Source organism: Strongylocentrotus purpuratus, unplaced genomic scaffold (genome assembly GCF_000002235.5).
Source record: "Strongylocentrotus purpuratus isolate Spur 01 unplaced genomic scaffold, Spur_5.0 spur5_scaffold_14, whole genome shotgun sequence".
Taxonomy (NCBI): domain Eukaryota; kingdom Metazoa; phylum Echinodermata; class Echinoidea; order Camarodonta; family Strongylocentrotidae; genus Strongylocentrotus; species Strongylocentrotus purpuratus.
Genome location: NW_022145599.1, coordinates 13,802,418 through 13,822,330, shown reverse-complemented (window position 1 = coordinate 13,822,330; position 19,913 = coordinate 13,802,418). Strand labels below are relative to the sequence as shown.

The window sequence follows — 19,913 nt, the reverse complement described above, 5'->3', positions numbered from 1 at the left end:
GTGTGGACATGCCCTGGCGCCCATCAACCAAGCTCCATCTATAGGTTAAATAGCCCCACCTATGGGAAAATAGGCGGAGAGGTTGACTTCGTAGCCCAGTAAGGCCATCAACCTAGGAGTCGGAGCTCTGATGTAAAATCCCCCATTCAACCCGCACTGGGCCAGCGTGGATGGGTAGGCCCACACAAACCAGCATGACAGACACAAATAAGCAAAGGCCCCCAGTCCCCAGCAGCTCATTTGTTCCGGACCAAGGTGGCGGCCCGATAAAGCAAGGAGCAGGGGGTGCTAAGAATCCCTGGGTAAGGACAGGCCACCAATGGAAACTGAACATTGCAACCTATAACGTAAGATCACTACTTCAAGAAGAGATACTACTGGAACTCGAGGAAGAACTACAAGGAATAAAGTGGGACATCGTTGGACTGGGTGAAGTCCGCAGACGAGGAGAAGAACTCACAGTACTGAAAAGTGGGCACCATTTCTACCATATAGGAAAGAAGAATAAGAGTGAAGCAGGAGTAGGATTCCTGGTACACAAAAGCATCGCCGGTAACATTTCTGAAATAAAAGGAATAAATGAACGTCTGGCACAAATAACAATAAAAATCAATAAGAGATACAAAATCAAGATTATCCAAGTCTATGCCCCAACTTCAACACACGACGATGAAGAGGTAGAGAAACTCTACGAGGAAATAACGGACGTGATGAAATGCGGTAAAACACAGTTTACAATAGTCATGGGTGACTTTAACGCCGAGGTCGGGAAAAGAGAGGAAGGAGAAGAAAGCACAATCGGCCCCTTCGGAAGTGGGCAAAGAAACGTCAGGGGGGACCGACTTCTTGAATTTCCTATTAGCAACAAAATGAAAATAATGAACACTTTCTTCAAGAAAGGAGCATCCAGGAAATGGACATTGAAAAGCCCAGGCGGGAACACAAAGAATGAAATTGACTTCATATTAACTGACAACCCTCACATCATCCAAGACGTGAAAACAATCAGCAAGGTGAACGTGGGAAGTGACCACAGGATGGTAATGGGCAAGATGAAAATCAACACCCGACTAGAGAAGCAAAAACTCCTAAAACCAAAACAAAGTAGCATCAAACTAGAGAAACTAAAAGAGAAGAGAACAGAATTTCAACTGGAGTTGAAAAACCAATTTCAACTTCTGACGGACAAATGCACAGACGAGGAAGGAAACAGATCTCTTGAAACATGGACTGATCTGCTAGTGGAAAAACCCAAGAAACCGCCATAAAGATCGCAGGGAAAAAACCAAAAACCCGTGAAAACAAGATATCAGAATCTTCCATAAAACTCATGGAAAAAAAAAGGAACATGAAAGCAGAAGGCATAGGCATCCAAAATGTTGAATATGTAGAAGCCTGCAAAACAGTAAGGAAAAAGCTACGTGAAGACATCCGTAGTTACAACACATCAATGATCAAATCCACAATTGAGGAAAACAGAAGCCTGAAGAAAACCTACAAGAAACTAGCACATGGAAAACAGAAAACACAAGCCTCCTCGACAGAAATGGACAAGAAATCACAGATCAGGACCAGATACTTCAAAGAATTGAAGAGTTTTATGAACAACTTTATACCTCATCTTTCTATTGTAACGCCATATTCTGTTCACTCCTTTATATTCATGTCATATTTACAATGTATGTTATGAAAGAAAGATAAATAAACTTGAAACTTGAAACTTGAACTTGAATAGCAATAAAGAGACAGAAGATCCAGGAGAACCACAAGAAGAGATCCCAGTTGTAACTGATTGGGAGGTTCAACATGCAATAAATCAAATGAAGAGAGGGAAGTCACCAGGCCCAGACAACATACTTATAGACACAATCAAAGAAGGAGGAGACACAATAACTGAGGAACTAGCCAAACTTTACAATGCATGTATGCAAAAGAGGAGGATACCACATCAATGGAAAGAAGCCACAATGATTATTCTGCACAAAAAGGGGGACAAGCGAGATCTAAAGAACTACAGACCCATCAGCCTCCTCTCAAACCTGTATAAGCTGTACACAAAAATCATCACCAACCGGCTAGGGAAAATCCTTGATAACAAACAACCAAGGGAGCAGGCAGGCTTCAGAAGGGGTTTCTCAACTATGGACCACATCCACACCATTAATCAACTGAAAGAAAATGCCAAGAGTTCAACATCCCTCTATGCGTAGCATTCGTAGACTACGAAAAGGCATTTGATTCCGTAGAAACCTATGCAGTACTGAGGGCACTTCAAGACCAAGGAATCAACAATGCATACATCAAAATCCTTAAAGACATTTATTCAGACTGCTACAACACTGTCAGAATGCACAAGGCCAGCAACAAAATCATGATAAGAAAGGGAGTTAGACAGGGAGACACCGGCTCACCAAAATTCTTCACTGCTTGCCTAGAGAGCATCTTCAAAACATTAGACTGGTCATCAAAGGGAATAAACATAAACGGGAAAAACATGAGTCACTTAAGATTTGCAGACGATATTGTCATCATATCTCACAACTTAAACGACCTCGAAATAATGCTGCAAGAACTGGACGATGCAAGCCGACTAACAGGCCTCAAAATGAACATGAAGAAGACTAAAGTCATGGCAGGATCAGCCAAAGATCCAAAACCAATCCAAGTGAACGGTACCAAAATGGAGCAAGTAGAGGACTATATTTACTTAGGGCAACGTTTCTCCCTCCAAGACAAAAATCAAGACAACGAAATAAGAAGAAGAATCAAAGCTGGATGGCAAGGCTTTGGCAGATACAGCACCATCATGAAAGGCAAACTTCCATTATGCCTGAAAAAGAAAGTATATAACCAGTGCATCATCCCAGCAATCTCATACGCTGCAGAAACATGGACACTAACATCAAAAATGGAAAGAAAGCTAGCAGCCTCTCAACACAACATGGAAAGAAGTATTCTAAGCATCACATACAAAGACAGAAATACGAACAAATGGATCAGGGAACAGACAAAAGTCCAGGACATCCTTGAAGCAGTGAAAAGAAGGAAATGGAATTGGGCGGGCCACATCAGCCGTAGGAATGACAATCGCTGGAGCTCAGCAATCACTCACTGGACACCATATGAGGGAAAACGAAACAGGGGACGTCAAAGAAAAAGATGGCGAGACGAGCTGCAACAGTTCTGGGGACAGACAAATTGGCACCAACAGGCGCTGAACAGAGGCATTTGGAATCATCATGCTGAGGCCTTCATCCTGCAGTGGATTGACAACGGCTGATAAAGTAAAGTAAAGTAAAAGGTATTTTTTATATCCCTTTTGTATCGTTACATTTGATTATGTTTTCATGATCGAATGCCCTTTCAGTACACTTATTATACATGTGCCTTATTGTATAGGTTCATAAGACCACATCGAGGAAAAGTGAGATTTAAGACATAGTAAATGATACTGAAATAGGCTATACACCATATTTATGTTTTGGTAAGACTAAGATTGCGCTCGCTCTAAATATAATAATGTTATTGTAAAATATTCTGATCACAAACAGGCGTTGTCATCCCTTTAATAGGAAGGGGGAGGCCCCCAACAAAATACTTGGGGGGAAATGACACAGTTGGCAAAAGATGCAATTCTTATAAGTTTGCTCTTTACATCATATTAATATACATTTATGATTTACCTTCATGTATTTTGTTTTAAATTTGTTAATTATTGTTACGAAAATAGAATCAAACAATCAATGGCTGAAGTCTTGTCATGTGATAATTGGAAACCATTCTAATTTAAGAACTGTCTAAGGTAGATCAAAATCGAACGATATTTTCGCAGCCTTTATCTCCCATGCGCTGTCTATACAAATAAGACATGGAAAATGTATGTTTAGTATATGAACATAGGCGAAGTTAGTTTTATCTGTCCGCATTTTCTTTTCATTTTTCTTTACAGGAATTGTTATCGTGGATTCAACGACTGTATCTGTTGCCAATGGAGTTCATGAGGGGTCGTTTACTCCTGCGGTGATCTTCAATTTGACTTTCGCACCATCCACCTTAGCAACGTATTCTGTGGGTGGGGCTGGTACATTGCAGCTATGGACTGTCGATGCCTTCTTTACGTCTGACCCCAACGCTGTTACCACAACGTCTAATCGACGTCTTCTACTGACTACTGCGCAGGAAATCACTCTTTGGCAACCTCCAGCGTCAACCACCATCTCTGGTCTGAATGCTCTCCAAGTGACAGTTCCTGGAGGTGTAGTCTGCTCTGATATGGAATTTTTTTGTGCTGTCATTGGCAGAAATACCGGTTCATCACCCTTTTTTCAACTCACAGCTAGGGATGACCCAGTCTCCTTCCAAGGTTGTGTCTCCATAAATTGTAGAGGTAAGATTGGAAGTGAATTTTAAGGTGCACTTGTTATTGTTCTTTCCTTTAATTAATTGAAAAGTAAAATCCTGAGTTGAATATATTCCCTGTCCTCCGAATGAGATGTCATATCTACACCCCCCCCCCCCCCAACAACAACAAAAAAATCGTCGTTTCTTTCATTCTCCTGTAATTCACTTTCCAGCGTCATATCTAAATGAGCCTTAATACAAACAAACATTTCCGGATAATGAACGTTTGACCCATGGAGGAAAAAGCAGAAGCAGCTTAATTTATCTCTATGAAAGTTAAAAGCTGTCTACCTGACATTTTATTTGTACATACATGTTTTGACTTTAAAAATGTATATTCTTATTTCTTTACAGGTGTGGAAATAACAGATACGACTCTGCAGATTTCATCTGGAGACCTTCAAGCAGGGGAATCTGGACAGAAAGTCTCTTTCAATGTGCAGCTGGACTCAGAGTCTAGTGCTGGGAGCGTCAGCGGTTCCAGTTTATGGAGCATCGCCGCCTTCGGTAGCAACAATTCGTTGGGGACTGGAAGCAGATTTCAAGAGACTGTTGTGCCTACAAGCGGCATACAAGGGACAGTAGGAATAGACGCCGGTACAACGAGTACCATTTCCGATCTCTCTTTTGAAGTGAACCTTGGCAGTGGCTTTGCGACATGTGATGACTACCCATTCATCTGCATAGAAGTGTCAAAGGGTAGCCTAGCTATCCCTAACTTCGGTCTTTCCGGTGGTTCTAATCTCGTCGCCTGCCAGGCAGTAACATGCAGAGGTGAGAAATAAATTAACCAAAATGCTATGTATTTTCAAAGAGACGGAAATGAACAGGAACTAGGATATGATTATAAATGGTAAACTGATTACGGTCATCAGCAATTTTATTAATTTGTCTATATTTATTTTCATGCATGTTTATAGCTCAAGTTACTGAAACCCGTCTCCCAGAAACAACAGATCCGTTGACACAATCATCGGCTTTCACTAAGAGACCTGTTACAACAACTGAACCTAAAGAACCAGTTAGCTGTAAGTGATATGCTTGTCTATTTTAACGTTTCAAAGTTTCTGCCTTAGAAGGAGGGGGCATTGAAATGAAATGTAATTCGGGGAAATCTGTATGTGCATGTACCTCCTGCTAAAAAGGTATTCATTAGGCGTATTGGAGTATAGTTTTCATTGAGCACGATCAGTACTCCTATAAAGATAGATCTAAACGCCAATGTTTTCGAGAGACTGCATTTCTGAAATGAAATGTAATTCGGGTAAATCTGTCTGTGCGTCTACTTTCTGTTAAAAGGGGTTTATTAGGCGTATTGGAGTATAGTTTTCATTGAGCACGATCAGTACTCCTATAACGATAGATCTAAACGCCTATGTTTTCGAGAGACTGCATTTCTGGTTTTGATTTGTTTTATTATTGTTATTAGCCGTCGCCGATTAGGATTTTGTCTTTTTTTTTTAATTACACATTATTCACTTTTTGCTGCTTTTTATAGATATCATCTACATCGTACTGACGGCTCTTGTACTTCTGCTTCTCCTGGTCATTTGTTTCCTTCTATGCTACGCTAAAAGAAGACGGAGGTACTTTTTTTGTTCATAAGATGTTGTTGTTGTTATTGCTGTCTACGAACACAATCCATATATCCCAAGTTCATAGCTTATATACCTAAGCTACGTGAAACTATGGCAATATTAATACTGCTGCGCTGAATGTAAAAGGATGATCAAAACTTGTATTAAACCCCTTCCTCAGATATGACCTATCGCGGACCAATCCCGGTATTCCACACATCATCCATTGTTCGAAGTCCCACACGAAAACCTGTGGGAGGGAGGGGTACATAGGCGAGTTTACCCATGATATTGTTCGTTCAAATATTTAGTGAAAAGGTGGATAAAATATTATATCAATGACAACGATGCCAGCCTGTTTCGAGAGATCTGTTGATTTGCATACTCCCCCCCCCCCCCACACTCCATGAGTTCTCATCCATACCTAGGAATATGTCTCTTATTAGTACTTTTTATCGTATATAATTGATATGATGATACGATGCCTGTGCGTTTGAGGGTACCGTATGATGCGCGCTGTAGTTTCAACACTACAAAATTCACTTCTCATTCTGCTATCCAAACATGACAGTAGATACAATATATCAATCCCTTTTCCAGTCAGGATTCAAGGCCAGGGTATTCGAATTGCATACATGTCAAAACATTCATCACAACATTTCTAAATGCCAGGTTTTTTATTACATATGAAGTTGGTAGCCGCGCATAGTAACAATTGGATCGGAACAAAATATGAAATAAATACATTTAGATGTTAATTTATGTTTGTTAACTCCACAAGCCTCGGTAACTTATGGGACACAAAAGGGACAAATACCATGAATTTGCCCATATACAGGGTAGCCCAATTAAAACGGAATAGCAGACTTCCGATAATTTGATAAAGAGGTTCCCGTTTAGGGAGCAGTCTATGACGCAAGGTATGAATTCAAATTTGTCCAGAATCAATGAAACTACGTTTTAAACAATTCGTATAATTTCATGTCTGTGTTTAACAAGTTATTGAAAAAGAAAGTAAAAAAGGAAAACGCTGTGTGTCGAATGTTATGTTAGTCTTCAATCTGACGTGTGAATACAGCTTGACTATAAAAGCTCAGGCAGAATATAATTTCTGAAACTACACAACGATACGTTATTTTCTGCAAGGAGCACTGTAGGTGGACGTCTTCATAAAAATGTTTCAGAGAAATGCGTCCACAAAAAAACGTGATAACCTTTTTTCTTCTAAACATTTTGCCCATTGATACTGATACCAATAAGAACGCCCTGCATTATTGGAAGTTTGCTCGTCCGTTTTTGAAGGGCAATCCTGTATATAAAATTGTATAAAAAGAATAATTACAGTTCTATTATACATTTATATATGAACACATCGATATTACACTGCAGAAGCCCTGCTTGAAGCAAGGAATGCTAAACTTTTGAACATGATTGTTTTTTGAAAATAGGTCGAGAGTTTTGAAATGATTCCACATTCTAAAAACGCAGGACTCTTTACGTGCTTACCATTGTATGGGTATAATGTGATAACATCTTATTTTTTACTGGTAAAATTAATCTGCATTCACATCTTAATTTGGCGTTTCTATAGCTCATTTTCGATGCTTATTAGCTACATGGCACTTGATGATATTTAGTGTTATTCTAAGGTCATTTCTGTTTACATCTAAGACCAGCATCAAGTCAAAACGACTCCAGAAATGAGACGACTGCTGCCAGAGAACGCCGCTCAGACGGAGGACAACTAGACCATGCATATGATTACCCGCTGGATAAAGTTCGACCTTTACCTTCAACACCAGCATCAAACGAATATGACATCACGATTGAGAGGACTGATGCCGAAGAAGACCGCTCAGACGAAGGACAACTAGACCATACATATGCAGAACAGCCTTACGTGGAAATTATATAAAAGGACGCAGTTATATATAACATGTTCGCAAAGGCTTTCCACAAGTTACCTCAAGGTCATTTTTAATTGTATATCCCATAGAAGTTACGTGCAGATTTAAGACGTAATTGTTATATTCGCACATTTCAAAATGTGATGTTCAGGGCCACTGAAATTGCCTCGTGTTGATTTTCCGAAAGTCGTTTCCGAAAGTTTTTTTAATATTGAACTATACATTGAATATATGGATTTTGGACAACAGTCAACACTTCTCATTATTAATTAATTTCGTTTCTTAACTTCAAGATCTTGCACATTTCATCTTCATTCAATCATTGATCATTTATTTTTTCTTCGGAACCTTGTCAAAAAGTATTCATCGCAACGCGTCCCTTTTGGTTAAAGACAGTTCAGGTTCTTCGTGAACTGCGAACGCGCGGTAGCATAAATAAATTTCGTGGTTGTGGTCAATACAATAAAAAGTAATTGAATAATTTCCATCTAAAAAAGTCACTTTGTAGAAATGACAGGGTAAAAAAAAGTCTTTGAGATTTAAGAATTTTGTCTGTACAAATTTAAAATCATTTATAGAAATCAAAAACATTAGATAGTGATTAAGATTCTTTGTATTCGTTCTATTCTATTATTTACCAATTTCTAATATGTATATTTTGTGTATTGTTTCATTTCTCTATTTTTACATGCTCTGCTATTCAGGGGTGATATCTACTACTCTGTTTACTTAGATCAAAAGATTAATGTAATCAGCGTAGCATTTGAAAGCACTTCTATTTGTATGAAAAGCTAGGTATTTCATTTCAGTACAGTTCTTCGTTTGTTCACAGTAATCGTTTGTTTTCGACTTTCGTTTTTTTTCTTCTTGGACACTGTACAACATCTTGTAATGTTGTGATGTAAATTCAGTCGAGTCAAACATTATTGTAGGTACTTTGAGGATCATTCTAGTTGCTTTGAAGTGAATTTGGAAGGAAGAAAACCAAAGGTCTTTCGACACCTAATGCTAAATAGCTATTAAAGTGCTCAGACTTTGGAATATTATGTGTAATAATTATAATAATCATCATGTATACATCGATGTATAATTATATATATTTGTATCGCTGTATCATGGTGTAGAAACTATGGCATGGGAAATAACAAGGATATAATTTAACTTTAATTTTCACTACACTCGAGAAATCACCAAGTGCGAGTACAAGTGAACTCGTGTACAGTTGCATAGATTAATTGCCTTTGGTAAAACACCAAACGAAAAAGATCGTTTTAGTAACGTAATCAAAATATCATTCATACGTTTTCGTGAAGTTCCAAAATATTCTATTCAACTTTTACAAATAATTGTATTTCAACAGTCAGAATTTAAATTGCATACATAATTTGTTGCTAGGTAGGACATAACTGATGCATATGGATACATAGGTTATATTAACATGTGCTAATGCATAAATGAATATCAAAAAGCGCGTCCCGAAATATATATAAAATGCTGCTAAGGGATCGACGAGTCAGACCTCGCTGGTATTGCTAACACGATCAACAGGTTCTTCGTCAGCATATCTGAAGACATCGGTAGACTCGATTTGACTGATCTCCCAACCTATCTCCCTGCTCTACCACTGCCTGTTATTAAACCTTGGGGTGTCTACTGGGAATTGCAACATCTTAACAGACGGAAAGCTCCCGGTCCAGATAGCATCCCAGCTCGGATCATCTCCGAATTTGCGTTAGAACTGAGTAGCCCTCTTACGGCCATTTTCAATGAATCTATCAGAGAATCGGTGGTGCCACACCGCTGGAAACGTGCAATTGTGGTACCTATCCCCAAAACCTCCAAACCCACCATAGGAGACTTGAGACCGATATCGCTCACAGATCATTTCGCAAAGATCCTGGAGAAATTCATCTCAAAGTGGCTGGTGGGTGACATTGGACCTGCGATTGACAAGTCACAGTACGGCAATAGGAAGGGCTACTCGACTGCACACTATCTGATAGATATACTAAATACCATCCATCGGAATGCCGAAAATCCCAAAACGGTCACAACACTGGTGGCTACAGATTTCAGCAAAGCTTTCGACAGGATAGATCATGGACTAGCGGTTAGGAAACTACTCGAAATGGGGGCATCCCCGTCTTTGGTGGCATGGATTTCCAGCTTCCTTTCCAATCGAGAACAATGTGTGCGCTACATGTCACAGCTCTCTGACTGGATGGAGATCTCGGCAGGTGCCCCACAGGGCACTCGACTTGGGCCGCTTATCTTTCTCTGCATTATCAACGACGTGTTCAAGGACAGTGATGTTCAGTGTTGGAAATACGTCGACGACCTCTCCCTGCTTGAATGTAGGAAGGCAACGGATCAACCCAAAATCCAAGAAGTGGTAAATGATCTTGAGAAATGGACCAAAGACAATAGCATGAAACTGAACCCTAGCAAATGTGTCGTCATGAACATTCAGTTCATGAGAAACCAGGCAACCGTCCCAAAACTAAAAATTGGTGACCTGGAAATAAGTGAAGTACAACTAGTTAAGCTTTTGGGTGTGTTTGTACAGGAGGACTTAAAATGGTCATATCATGTCACAGAAATGGTCAAGGCGGCAAGCATGAGGCTACACATGATGCGTATCTTGAAAGGTTTTCGGCTACCTGTTGAGGATCTGAAAGTTGTGTATTGTTCGTACGTGCGCCCGAAAGTCGAATACTGCGCACCTGTTTGGCATTCAGGTTTGACTAGGGCAGACAAGAAACTGATAGAGAGAATTCAGAAACGAGCGTGTCGCCTCATGCTTGGCCAAAGATACACGAGTTATGATGATGCCCTCAATGTTCTTGACCTTCCCACACTGGAGGAGAGGAGGGAAAGGTTAACAAAGAAATTTGCGAGTAGTCTCACAAAGGAAACGTCCCCCTTCTATCACTGGCTCCCCCCTACGCGGGCTTCCCGCACTTCCCGCAACCTGCGCAACGCTAATGACTATTCCGAAATCAAATGCAAAAATGAGCGCTACAGAAAGAGCGCACTCCCCTTCATTGTGAGGTTACTCAATTCAAAACAGGAATAATGTAAAGACATATCGTTTGTTCATAAATGCTGAGCATAAACGTAAATCAAATTGTTATCTTATAGATGTGCTTGAAAGAAAACTTATATTGTTTACTGAAGGTTTACTGTTTTGTTTATACGGATTATATTAATTTCAATATTGCATTACCAACCATACGTCCATTTTGTTCTCCATATACATGTACATTGCACCCACATGACAATAGGCCTACTTTGAAGCATGCAAAACAGATAATTTTTCTTACCACTGGTCATAATTTATTCAACTGTTATATTCTTCCTATGAATTTGCATTTAAAGTCCTATCATAAAACACTTATTTTTCCACATCCATTACCCACTTCCGTTATCCCACCATCAATATTCTTTGATCTAAGATGTACCTATAATTGTTTGTTATGAATGTACTATTTTTAATGACTTTGTAATACTATTGTATTTTGTGCAGTATCCGTGTGTTAATATTTATGTAAATTGCACTCAATTCAGCCGAAAGGCTGCCATGTACAATGTTTTTTATACCACAATAAATAAAAAAAAAATAAAAAAAAAATGCCCCATCCAGTTCAAGTTGTGATCGGCAAACCCTCAGACTTGTTTGACGAGAACGTGGTTCAACATTATTCCAGCTAGAACATTTTCTCTTCGGCACATGTTCCTATTTTGCACACGTTCAGATTACATAAACCGACAGGCGCCAAAAACATAATGTCAACGCACAGCGAGACGAACGCTGGATACGTGTTCATGAAAGTTGTCCATGTGAGTTGCCTGTAATGCTTGACAAAAAAGCAAGTAGTCAATCCAAACGGCACGGGTGTCGACTCAATCAAGCATACGAGACTTCTTCCATTTGTAGGGTTGACGAGTATGCAAATACAAATTCTATTTTAGTTGAATAGCATTGGCATTCGACTTAATGTGGTGAATCACTGTTCATGTATTCTGATAGGTGGTATTATTCACTTCAAGTCTTAATTTAGGTTTTAAAAAACCGTGCCCGTTCAAAATTAAATGTCGCGCTTGTAAGCACGGGAATGTCTTCTGGGTGATTCTTGGGGCTCTCCTGTTTACAATTTTAGCAGATGATTATTACATAACTAAAGAAAATCTATCATGATGCAAAAATGTAAATAGATAGTCTTGCAGAATTATAAACGCAGCTGAAACTACATGTCAAGCAAAAAGTAAGCGAAAATGTATTAGTTTATAAAAATAGATTGATTACCAATTATGACAAGATAGGAGCATCTTAAAAGGCTCGTTACGAGAATTGCAATGATATTCAGATCAATAGTAATAGATTATTTGATTATATAATATGATTATTACATATTCTATTGCCTTTAGTATCATCATCATGTAAACCCAGTACAATTATTTTAGTAATGTTTTCTCATAGTTCTAATATTCCATTATCTTTAATATCTGTATGCTTTTTTAGATCAAAATAACTTGTAGTGCTCTGTGGTAGACGAATTTGCATCGCTGCATAGTCAACCCTGATTTCAGATTATGAATAAAGAAATCAGTTAATAAAACCAAGGTGTCGTTATATATTTGCATTCAGAGAAAGAAAACCCAGTTGTGATCGAATGCAGTTGTGGATACTAGACCGAAATGGAGATGATAGAAAGAAATGGAATAAGGAGTATTATAAGTAGGTCGAGGGGAAGACAGAGACAACAAAATGTTTAGGAAATGACGGGGAAAGAGCGGGAAAGACTGAGAGAGAGAGGGGGAGGGGAGATCCGGCAAATGTCCCAAAGTATCCCCACATTTCTTTTCTTTTTTAATTTCATTTTCATGACATCCAATTTCAAAAAGTCAAATAAACTTTTATTTTGTCCACGATTATAACTTCAATTTTCCTAAATTAAAAAGTCGTATTTCTCGATTACTTCGGATCACATAATGTGATACAACTAATCCCATTTGTTGCTTTGATCGATACAATCTGGCCAATATAGCTAGGATTTTTACGATACCTAGAGGGCCGTTTATCGAAATCGTTATAAAGTCTCAGTGTCTTAGACATCCCATGGATATCCACGAGCTTAGACATATGACGGCTTCGAGAAAGCGGCCCCTGCTTCAATGTCAGCGTTGCTGGAAAACTGGTTAACTTGCGATTGTAAGTCTTCACAAAAACGAGTGAGTATAGCACTGGCTTCATTCCTTATCTGCAGTAATTTCTTTTCAAGATCATTGCATGTTGTTTAGTGTTCAATTATATCCATTGATTTGAAGAAAACCTAATAGACGCCTCGTGAGTAGTACATTTTTGCTTCGTTTGTCATTTAACTAGATCGTCTAGAATGCTTGAACCGACCTTGTGTAAATGGGGGAAATTGCATCGAACAAGTCAACGGATATACATTTGTGATTTTGCTTTAAAATAATCAATTTAAAATCGTGATAAATCACTGTGATTACTGCCAGTAAAAAGGGTACACACAAACTCAATCTATATACCGTGGCGGATCCAGGGGGGGGGGGGACGGGGACGTGCCCCCCGGGCCAAAAAAAATGTGTTAAAATCAGCCCTAAATTCGCCCAAAATGTACTAAAAAACAGGGACGTGCCCCCCCCCCCCCCCCACCCCGGCCCAACAAAAATCATAAATATTTTTTATTTAAAAAAAAAAAAAAATGCCAATGGTTGACCTAAAAAGGTGACCTTACTTTCCCCCGCCCCCCAACAGAGCAAAATGTCAAAATTTAAAATTACGTGACCAAAAAACAAAAACAAAAGTGTCCACTTACCCCCCCCCCCCCCCCCCCCCCTGCTTATTCAGCGGCTGGCTGAGTCGTTGCGATTTTTGGGGACCTAAAAACATAATATATATATGTTCTCTTTCCCACCGTGTGCCCCCTCGTGTGCCCCCCCCCCCCCGGTAAGAAATTTCTGGATCCGCCACTGATATAATTGCATAATGATTGTAATATACACAATAATTGTGTTAGTAAACTGGTTTATTTAGGGTAGCGGTGATTAAACGAACGCATTTAGTTCTTGTTTACATCACTCTTCACGCAGGGGTACGGATGCCAATTGCGGCTATAAATAATATAATTCATATTATCATATAGCCCTTTAATAAATATATCATATTTATGGTACATATTCCATCGTACTACTGGAACATTCAACTCTATAGTATTTGATTTACTATGTTTAACAGTCAGCAGATAGAAGTGGCAAAAACTATTTTCATATCTAAAGAAAGCAGAAGGACGTATTTTAGAACATTTAAAGTAAATGCACATCACTACATCAGAGCTTAAAATCTTAGTCTTGTCACGTTTTGGGAGCAACCGGATTCCGTCTGAATTTCTTGAAAATCGACATAAAAAATGATAACTAAATTCATATTCAAGACATATGACAACTCGTCCTTTCTTTATCTTAGAATATATATAATAATCATTCCAATTTTCAAAAGCAGAAACCATTAAAGAGAACATTGATTGTAATCATCGTGGTTATTCAGATAAAACATTCATTTATTACGATCTTCATCAAGCCAATACTTTTCGGGTCCGGTACTGAAAAAAATGCACACACGATGATAAAGTATTGGATTGTTGTTACATTCAAAGTAATACAGACCTATCCTTGATATGAATGAAAGTGATGTAACATGAAATTGGCATAAGTATCCTAACTTGCCCATCGCAGTATCATAAATACCTTTATTCACCCATACAACGCACTTAAATCCCAATTTCCTAAGATTCTTTTTTCCGAAGGCTCGTAATTCCGAATTATAAAATACCATGGAGTTCATGATTCCAAAAACGAACCTTTGGAATTATAAACCTTTCTAGTAACGTATCTTCACAATAATGAACATTCGGATGTATGAACCTTTGGAAAAAAAACAGACATTTAACCTCCAGGGCACTGTCATGTGCTTTTAAATCAGAGGTGCTAAAGAAAAGGCCTATTTAATGTAGGCCTATGCAGAAAAGCACGTGTGTATACTGTATACTTAATTCGGATAGAGGCAAGATGTCACTTTCACTTGAAACAACGCAATTAGTTTTTGGATTCTATAACTTTTCATTAAAAAAAATATGATTTCCTGGTTGACACGAGATTCTGTGAACACGTCTATAAATTCGTCGGCGTTATTATGAACCGACGAATCCGTCATATGTAATACTGTACAGATTCGTCGGTTAACACCGGTGAATCGTTCCTTAAAGATAATCTTGAGGTCTGTTATTATCGGGTGACATCCAAATATAAGTCGATTCCTGTTGATGTGCAGGGTTGCATACAATTCATATTTAGTTATTCAAGCTTTTACATATATTTCATAGATTTTTTAAATATTTTTGTTAATAATTTGTTCAGACCTGCTAAGCTCCACCTTAAAAAATGCTCAGAATCTCATTCATCTTTTGTCATCATCTGTAAATGAGTGACATCATCATTAGTGAGTTGACAAAAGACAGTGGTTTGTTACTCCCCCAGCTCAGCACATGCTTATAACAGAATTGCATTCTTTCATATACAATACCTCCACATTACCTTTCTTTTCCTGGTGAAGCTACAGCACGTCTGGCATAGCAACTCCTATGTTGGTATTGTATGGTATATTGTAAACGGGTGGTCTGCTCTGGTTAAGCTTAAAAAACACTCTCTCTTCAACAGTTTCTCTTCAGATTTACACCAATCGTTAATAAGAAAAAGGCAAAATAAACATAGATTTCTTTATAACGGACGAGTCTTTTTTTCAAAACTCATTTAAATGCACTGTTTGGCTCCCTCTTTCGTCAGAAGCCCGATATATTATATTCTTCTCGGTGGGCAATTCATTCATCCCGAAAAGCCAGAACCTATCTTGACTGTGTATGTGGAGAAACTTGAGTTTATTTATACGTGAGTTTAGCAGACCCACATTATTTTCAAATTTCCCCAATGCTTGTATTGAAACAACATTACGCTCAAAATGAAATGGGAGAGAGAGAGAGAGAGAGAGTGAAGGAGAATTGATGACGATGGCAGTGTGTTGTGCGGAAAATAATGAATTGCCTCCTTTGTTTGAACACTGCTTTTCCATCTTAACACGTATTTGTGAATCGTATCATACTTTTAATTTGCAGTGGCATTATTATGTATTTCAATGAATAAAAGCAACCACTAATCTTTATTAATAATCCAAATACGCCATAAATATACAGGCATATACTAGGGACTTTTAGATTTGCATGTCGACATAGTGGACTGCTACGTGTGACGTCCTTTTCAGGCACTGTTAGTGCAGGACGTGACAGTGCTTTAAAAGGACGTCACACGTAGCAGTCCACTATGTCGACGTGCATATCTTAACGTCCCTAATAATAGCTTTCTATGGAATAAAGAAATTTCATGTACAGATATCTCTGCCAGACACCAATACGTGACGATAAGATTTTTTTCTTGCCGAAAAGCTAGTTGAATGGATACATACAAAGGTCACTGTTTTTTTCATTGTGTGTCTAGTCTAGGTATATTGTCCCATGGCTATCGGAAAAATACAATTTTGTTTGAAATGAACTTTTTGTTGAATTAGACACGCAAATTAACCATTTCGTGATGTGTTTTTTAAAGGGGTGGCGGGGAAATCCCATTTCAAAACAAATCGGAGTCCAACATGAATTCTCATATCACATTCTAAAGGAACATATCATATTGACAAATTAGTTTCTTCTTTACAGAGACAAGTGCAAGGTGTGCTTAGTAATATAAACCTATAGTTTCCCTTAAATACTCATTTTCTAGCACTGCAGGAATCAATTGTGACTTTTAAAGATTAACATGATAAAATAGTCGAGCGCTGAATAAATATTTTGTATGTAAGCCCATTCTACTGCAAAACATTAACATTAGTACTAGTTTAAAGCCAGTAGGCAATTATTGTTTGGTGAATTTTCCCTTGGGTACATAATGCAAATTATGACGCTCATATTATAGCTATTATTCATGGTTTTGGGTTACTATTGGGAAGACATTATCCTGTCAAATGATATTATACTCTAAACAACATTCTTAAAGTTGCAATAGGAGCTCTGCGTAAAAAATATTAATAATATTATTAGTAATAGGTGACTTATATCAGAAAATTCCTTTTAGGGCACTGTCAGTGCCTTAAAAGGACGTCACACGTAGCATCCATGTTGTCGTGCAAATCTAAAAGTCCTTTCCAATAGCTTACCGTACAGGAACGTCGCTTAAATAAAATAAATTATAAAAACGTGGAGGGGGGGGTGAGTTTCTCCATCGTCCTTTTAGGGCATTGTCAGTGCCTTAAAAGGACGTCACACGTAGCAGTCCTTGCAAATCTAAAAGTCCTTAATAACAAGAGCTCCGTGCGGACCTTACGACTACCTGAGTACACGAAATTAGGGGCCTACCCTGATTCAGGGGCATTAACACCGTGACAGCATTTAAGGCGATTGACGATACAGAACTCCCGACATCCTTCGACCAGTCACTGCCGGGTCTAGTGGTTCACACCCGTCCTGGCTTGTCCTCGCCGGTCTGAAACTGCCACCAGTTCCCTGAGAGAGTGCCATTAGTAACTTGTAAGAGCTCCCGGTACTTACCCACCTTTGCAAGCAGCCTTCATGATTATGTTTTAAATTAAAGGCGGTCATTGTAGCTTTGCTACTAATAGCACTTAGGTAGGGGAAGAATATTAGTTATACCATATAATAAAAGAGGGAGTGGGTATCATTTGTCCGCAAAAAAAAAATGTTCCCTCTATATCTCATACTTTGCCCATGGACCTCCTACAAATTGGATTTGGTAATTCTACAGAAATATTATAATTATTCTAAATGTAGTTTATAATTCAAAAAGAAGTGTATAATCATGGCCCATTGGGCGCTTAAGGGCGGGGTGCTGCCCCTTTGTCAAGCCAGATAGGTAAGCCATTTTAACAACTCGAGATCCCTCTGGCCTAAGGATAGTTGCTGTCTAGTTTGGTTAAATTATAATAATGAGTTTTTGACGAAGTAAAAAATGCGAAAATTATATATGGCCATACGGGCACTTTGAAGAGCCACCCCCATGCCGGTCAAAAAGTACCAGTACCTGCCATGTCATAATAGTGCACCATCTCTTCGCACTTTTATGCCCTAAACTTGAACCGAAACATGAATATAAAGTTTGAAAAATTGCGTCTATATTTCTTCACATCCGTTGGATTTTCTTTCCTCAGTTCCTCATTTGACAAAATCTGGTTTTTTTTAAAAGTTTCCCCTTTTAATCATTGTACATAATGTAAAAACATTTTGAATTCAACAACAACCCATTCTTTTCTATTAATACAATTTTTTATTTGTGAACCCTCTCGCGAACTCATTTCTTTAGAGCGTCAACATACCTATTGAAAGTAGTAAGACACAATAGATGGCAGCCTTAGAGCGGCTTGCAGGTATGCTGATCTAATAATTCATACAGAATGCGCCCCCGCAATAGGAAAATCACCATACCCCGAACCGGGTGACACATGAAAAGGGGGTGTTTGATTGGCTATAAAATATGGGCCAAAGTGCGATGTCGAAGTCGCGATGAACTGGAAGTTATTAAACGCGAGGGTCTTTTGAACGATACGGGACTCTAAACTAGATAGGCGGAACAGGATTTTTTATTTTTATTTCGGTGTTGGCAGTGTACAGTACAAACTCAATTTCTTATTAAAGGCTTTTTGAGACAGATTATTCAATAATAAAATTGGTCAGAAGGGTAGCAGATAACCATCTGTGACCATGAAGACGTCTCTCAAGATGCCGGTCCTTCTTTTCTTCCTCTTGTCCACTTTACTCCTGACAGAAGTCCCTGCTGTTGGCGGTATGTATTTTCGAAGGATCTTTTTGAGTGATTAATACATCAGTCACACCACCAAACGGACACAAAACTGACTGATTCTTAGACATTCCTCGTAATGTAAATTCGTGGTCGGTGTGTTGTTGGTCTGGTGTGGGTCTCGTGTCTATTATTTTCACCCTGTTCTAGCTATTTTTCTCTTGATCTGACATAAGCTCCTTTAATACATTTTATAGTATACCATTTGTCTAGCTCTCGTTTTAGGTTATCTAGTTTTTCTTTATCGGTATCATTTAAATGTTCATCTTCTACTGAACACAATTGTCTTAATTCCTTTTCCATGTTCACATAATACCGTTTCATTTTTTCTTGTTTTAATCTTGCGTAACTTATACTATATTCTTTTAATTTAAATTTACAAATTTACAACTATTTTTGGTATTGAAATTGCTCTCTTCTATCTTCCCTGAAATTTACGTGTCTGAAATTTATTTTTTTGTACAATATTTCCCGTTGATCCTTCTAACTATATAGCATTGAATTCAGCATTTAAAAAACGACATCAACAAAAAATTTCTATTTGTTGTAATGGCACGTTCACTTCAAGTGCAATGTTGTTAATGAGATAAGTGAACAATTGAAACTTGAATCTGTATATGCGTGAGCAAATTTGAAAGAAAATTAGGTGTTGGAATTGAAGTTAAATGGAGATAATAAGCAAATAATTACCGTTGGTGAAGGTGATGGGACAAACTATCACTTCCGAGGCGATATGGATGTAGCTATCTTTCCGAAGCGAAGCTGAGGAAAGATAGCGTATACATTCTGATCGACGAGGAAGTGATAGTTTGCCATCGCCTGAAAACAAAAGGTGATTATTTGCTTTATATTCCACATCTAAAACAATTTAATTACAAAAAGTAAAGGACGTGTATGCATCTACATTAAAGACACCTAGGCCCAAATTCACACCAAAAAAAATAAAAAGTTTATAACCCAACCCCTTGAGGGTACGGTGCGCGCATGTGTTTGTTTTAATTGCGCTCATTGGTAATGCGCGCTTAATTACGCCTGTTTTAGTGCGCTTTTGGATAATCTTCAGTGAAAGTGCGTTGCCCTTTGTAGATAG

The 19,913-nt window shown here is 38.4% G+C and overlaps 3 protein-coding genes across 3 annotated transcripts in view; all 3 read left to right on the top strand.

The window, feature by feature from the left end:
• Nucleotides 1-194: 194 nt before the first annotated feature.
• On the top strand, nt 195-1,268 carry LOC115923784. Its single transcript, XM_030985081.1, has one exon. The coding sequence runs from the start codon at nt 195-197 to the stop codon at nt 1,266-1,268; it is 1,074 nt and encodes a 357-aa protein (XP_030840941.1).
• A 1,292-nt stretch (nt 1,269-2,560) lies between these two features.
• LOC764941 lies at nt 2,561-8,917 on the top strand. The gene is made up of 6 exons (XM_030985080.1): nt 2,561-2,672; nt 3,950-4,387; nt 4,756-5,175; nt 5,322-5,429; nt 5,900-5,987; nt 7,650-8,917. Exons 1-6 carry the CDS (start codon nt 2,561-2,563, stop codon nt 7,891-7,893), a joined length of 1,410 nt encoding a protein of 469 aa, XP_030840940.1. The 3' UTR covers nt 7,894-8,917.
• Nucleotides 8,918-18,698: 9,781 nt separating this feature from the next.
• LOC100889618 overlaps nt 18,699-19,913 on the top strand; it is a 58,365-nt gene continuing 57,150 nt past the window's right edge. Inside the window, exon 1 of the mRNA XM_030985079.1 lies at nt 18,699-18,808. Within this exon, the coding sequence (XP_030840939.1) occupies nt 18,727-18,808 (82 nt within the window). The 5' untranslated portion in view covers nt 18,699-18,726. The remainder of the gene's footprint in view (nt 18,809-19,913) is intronic.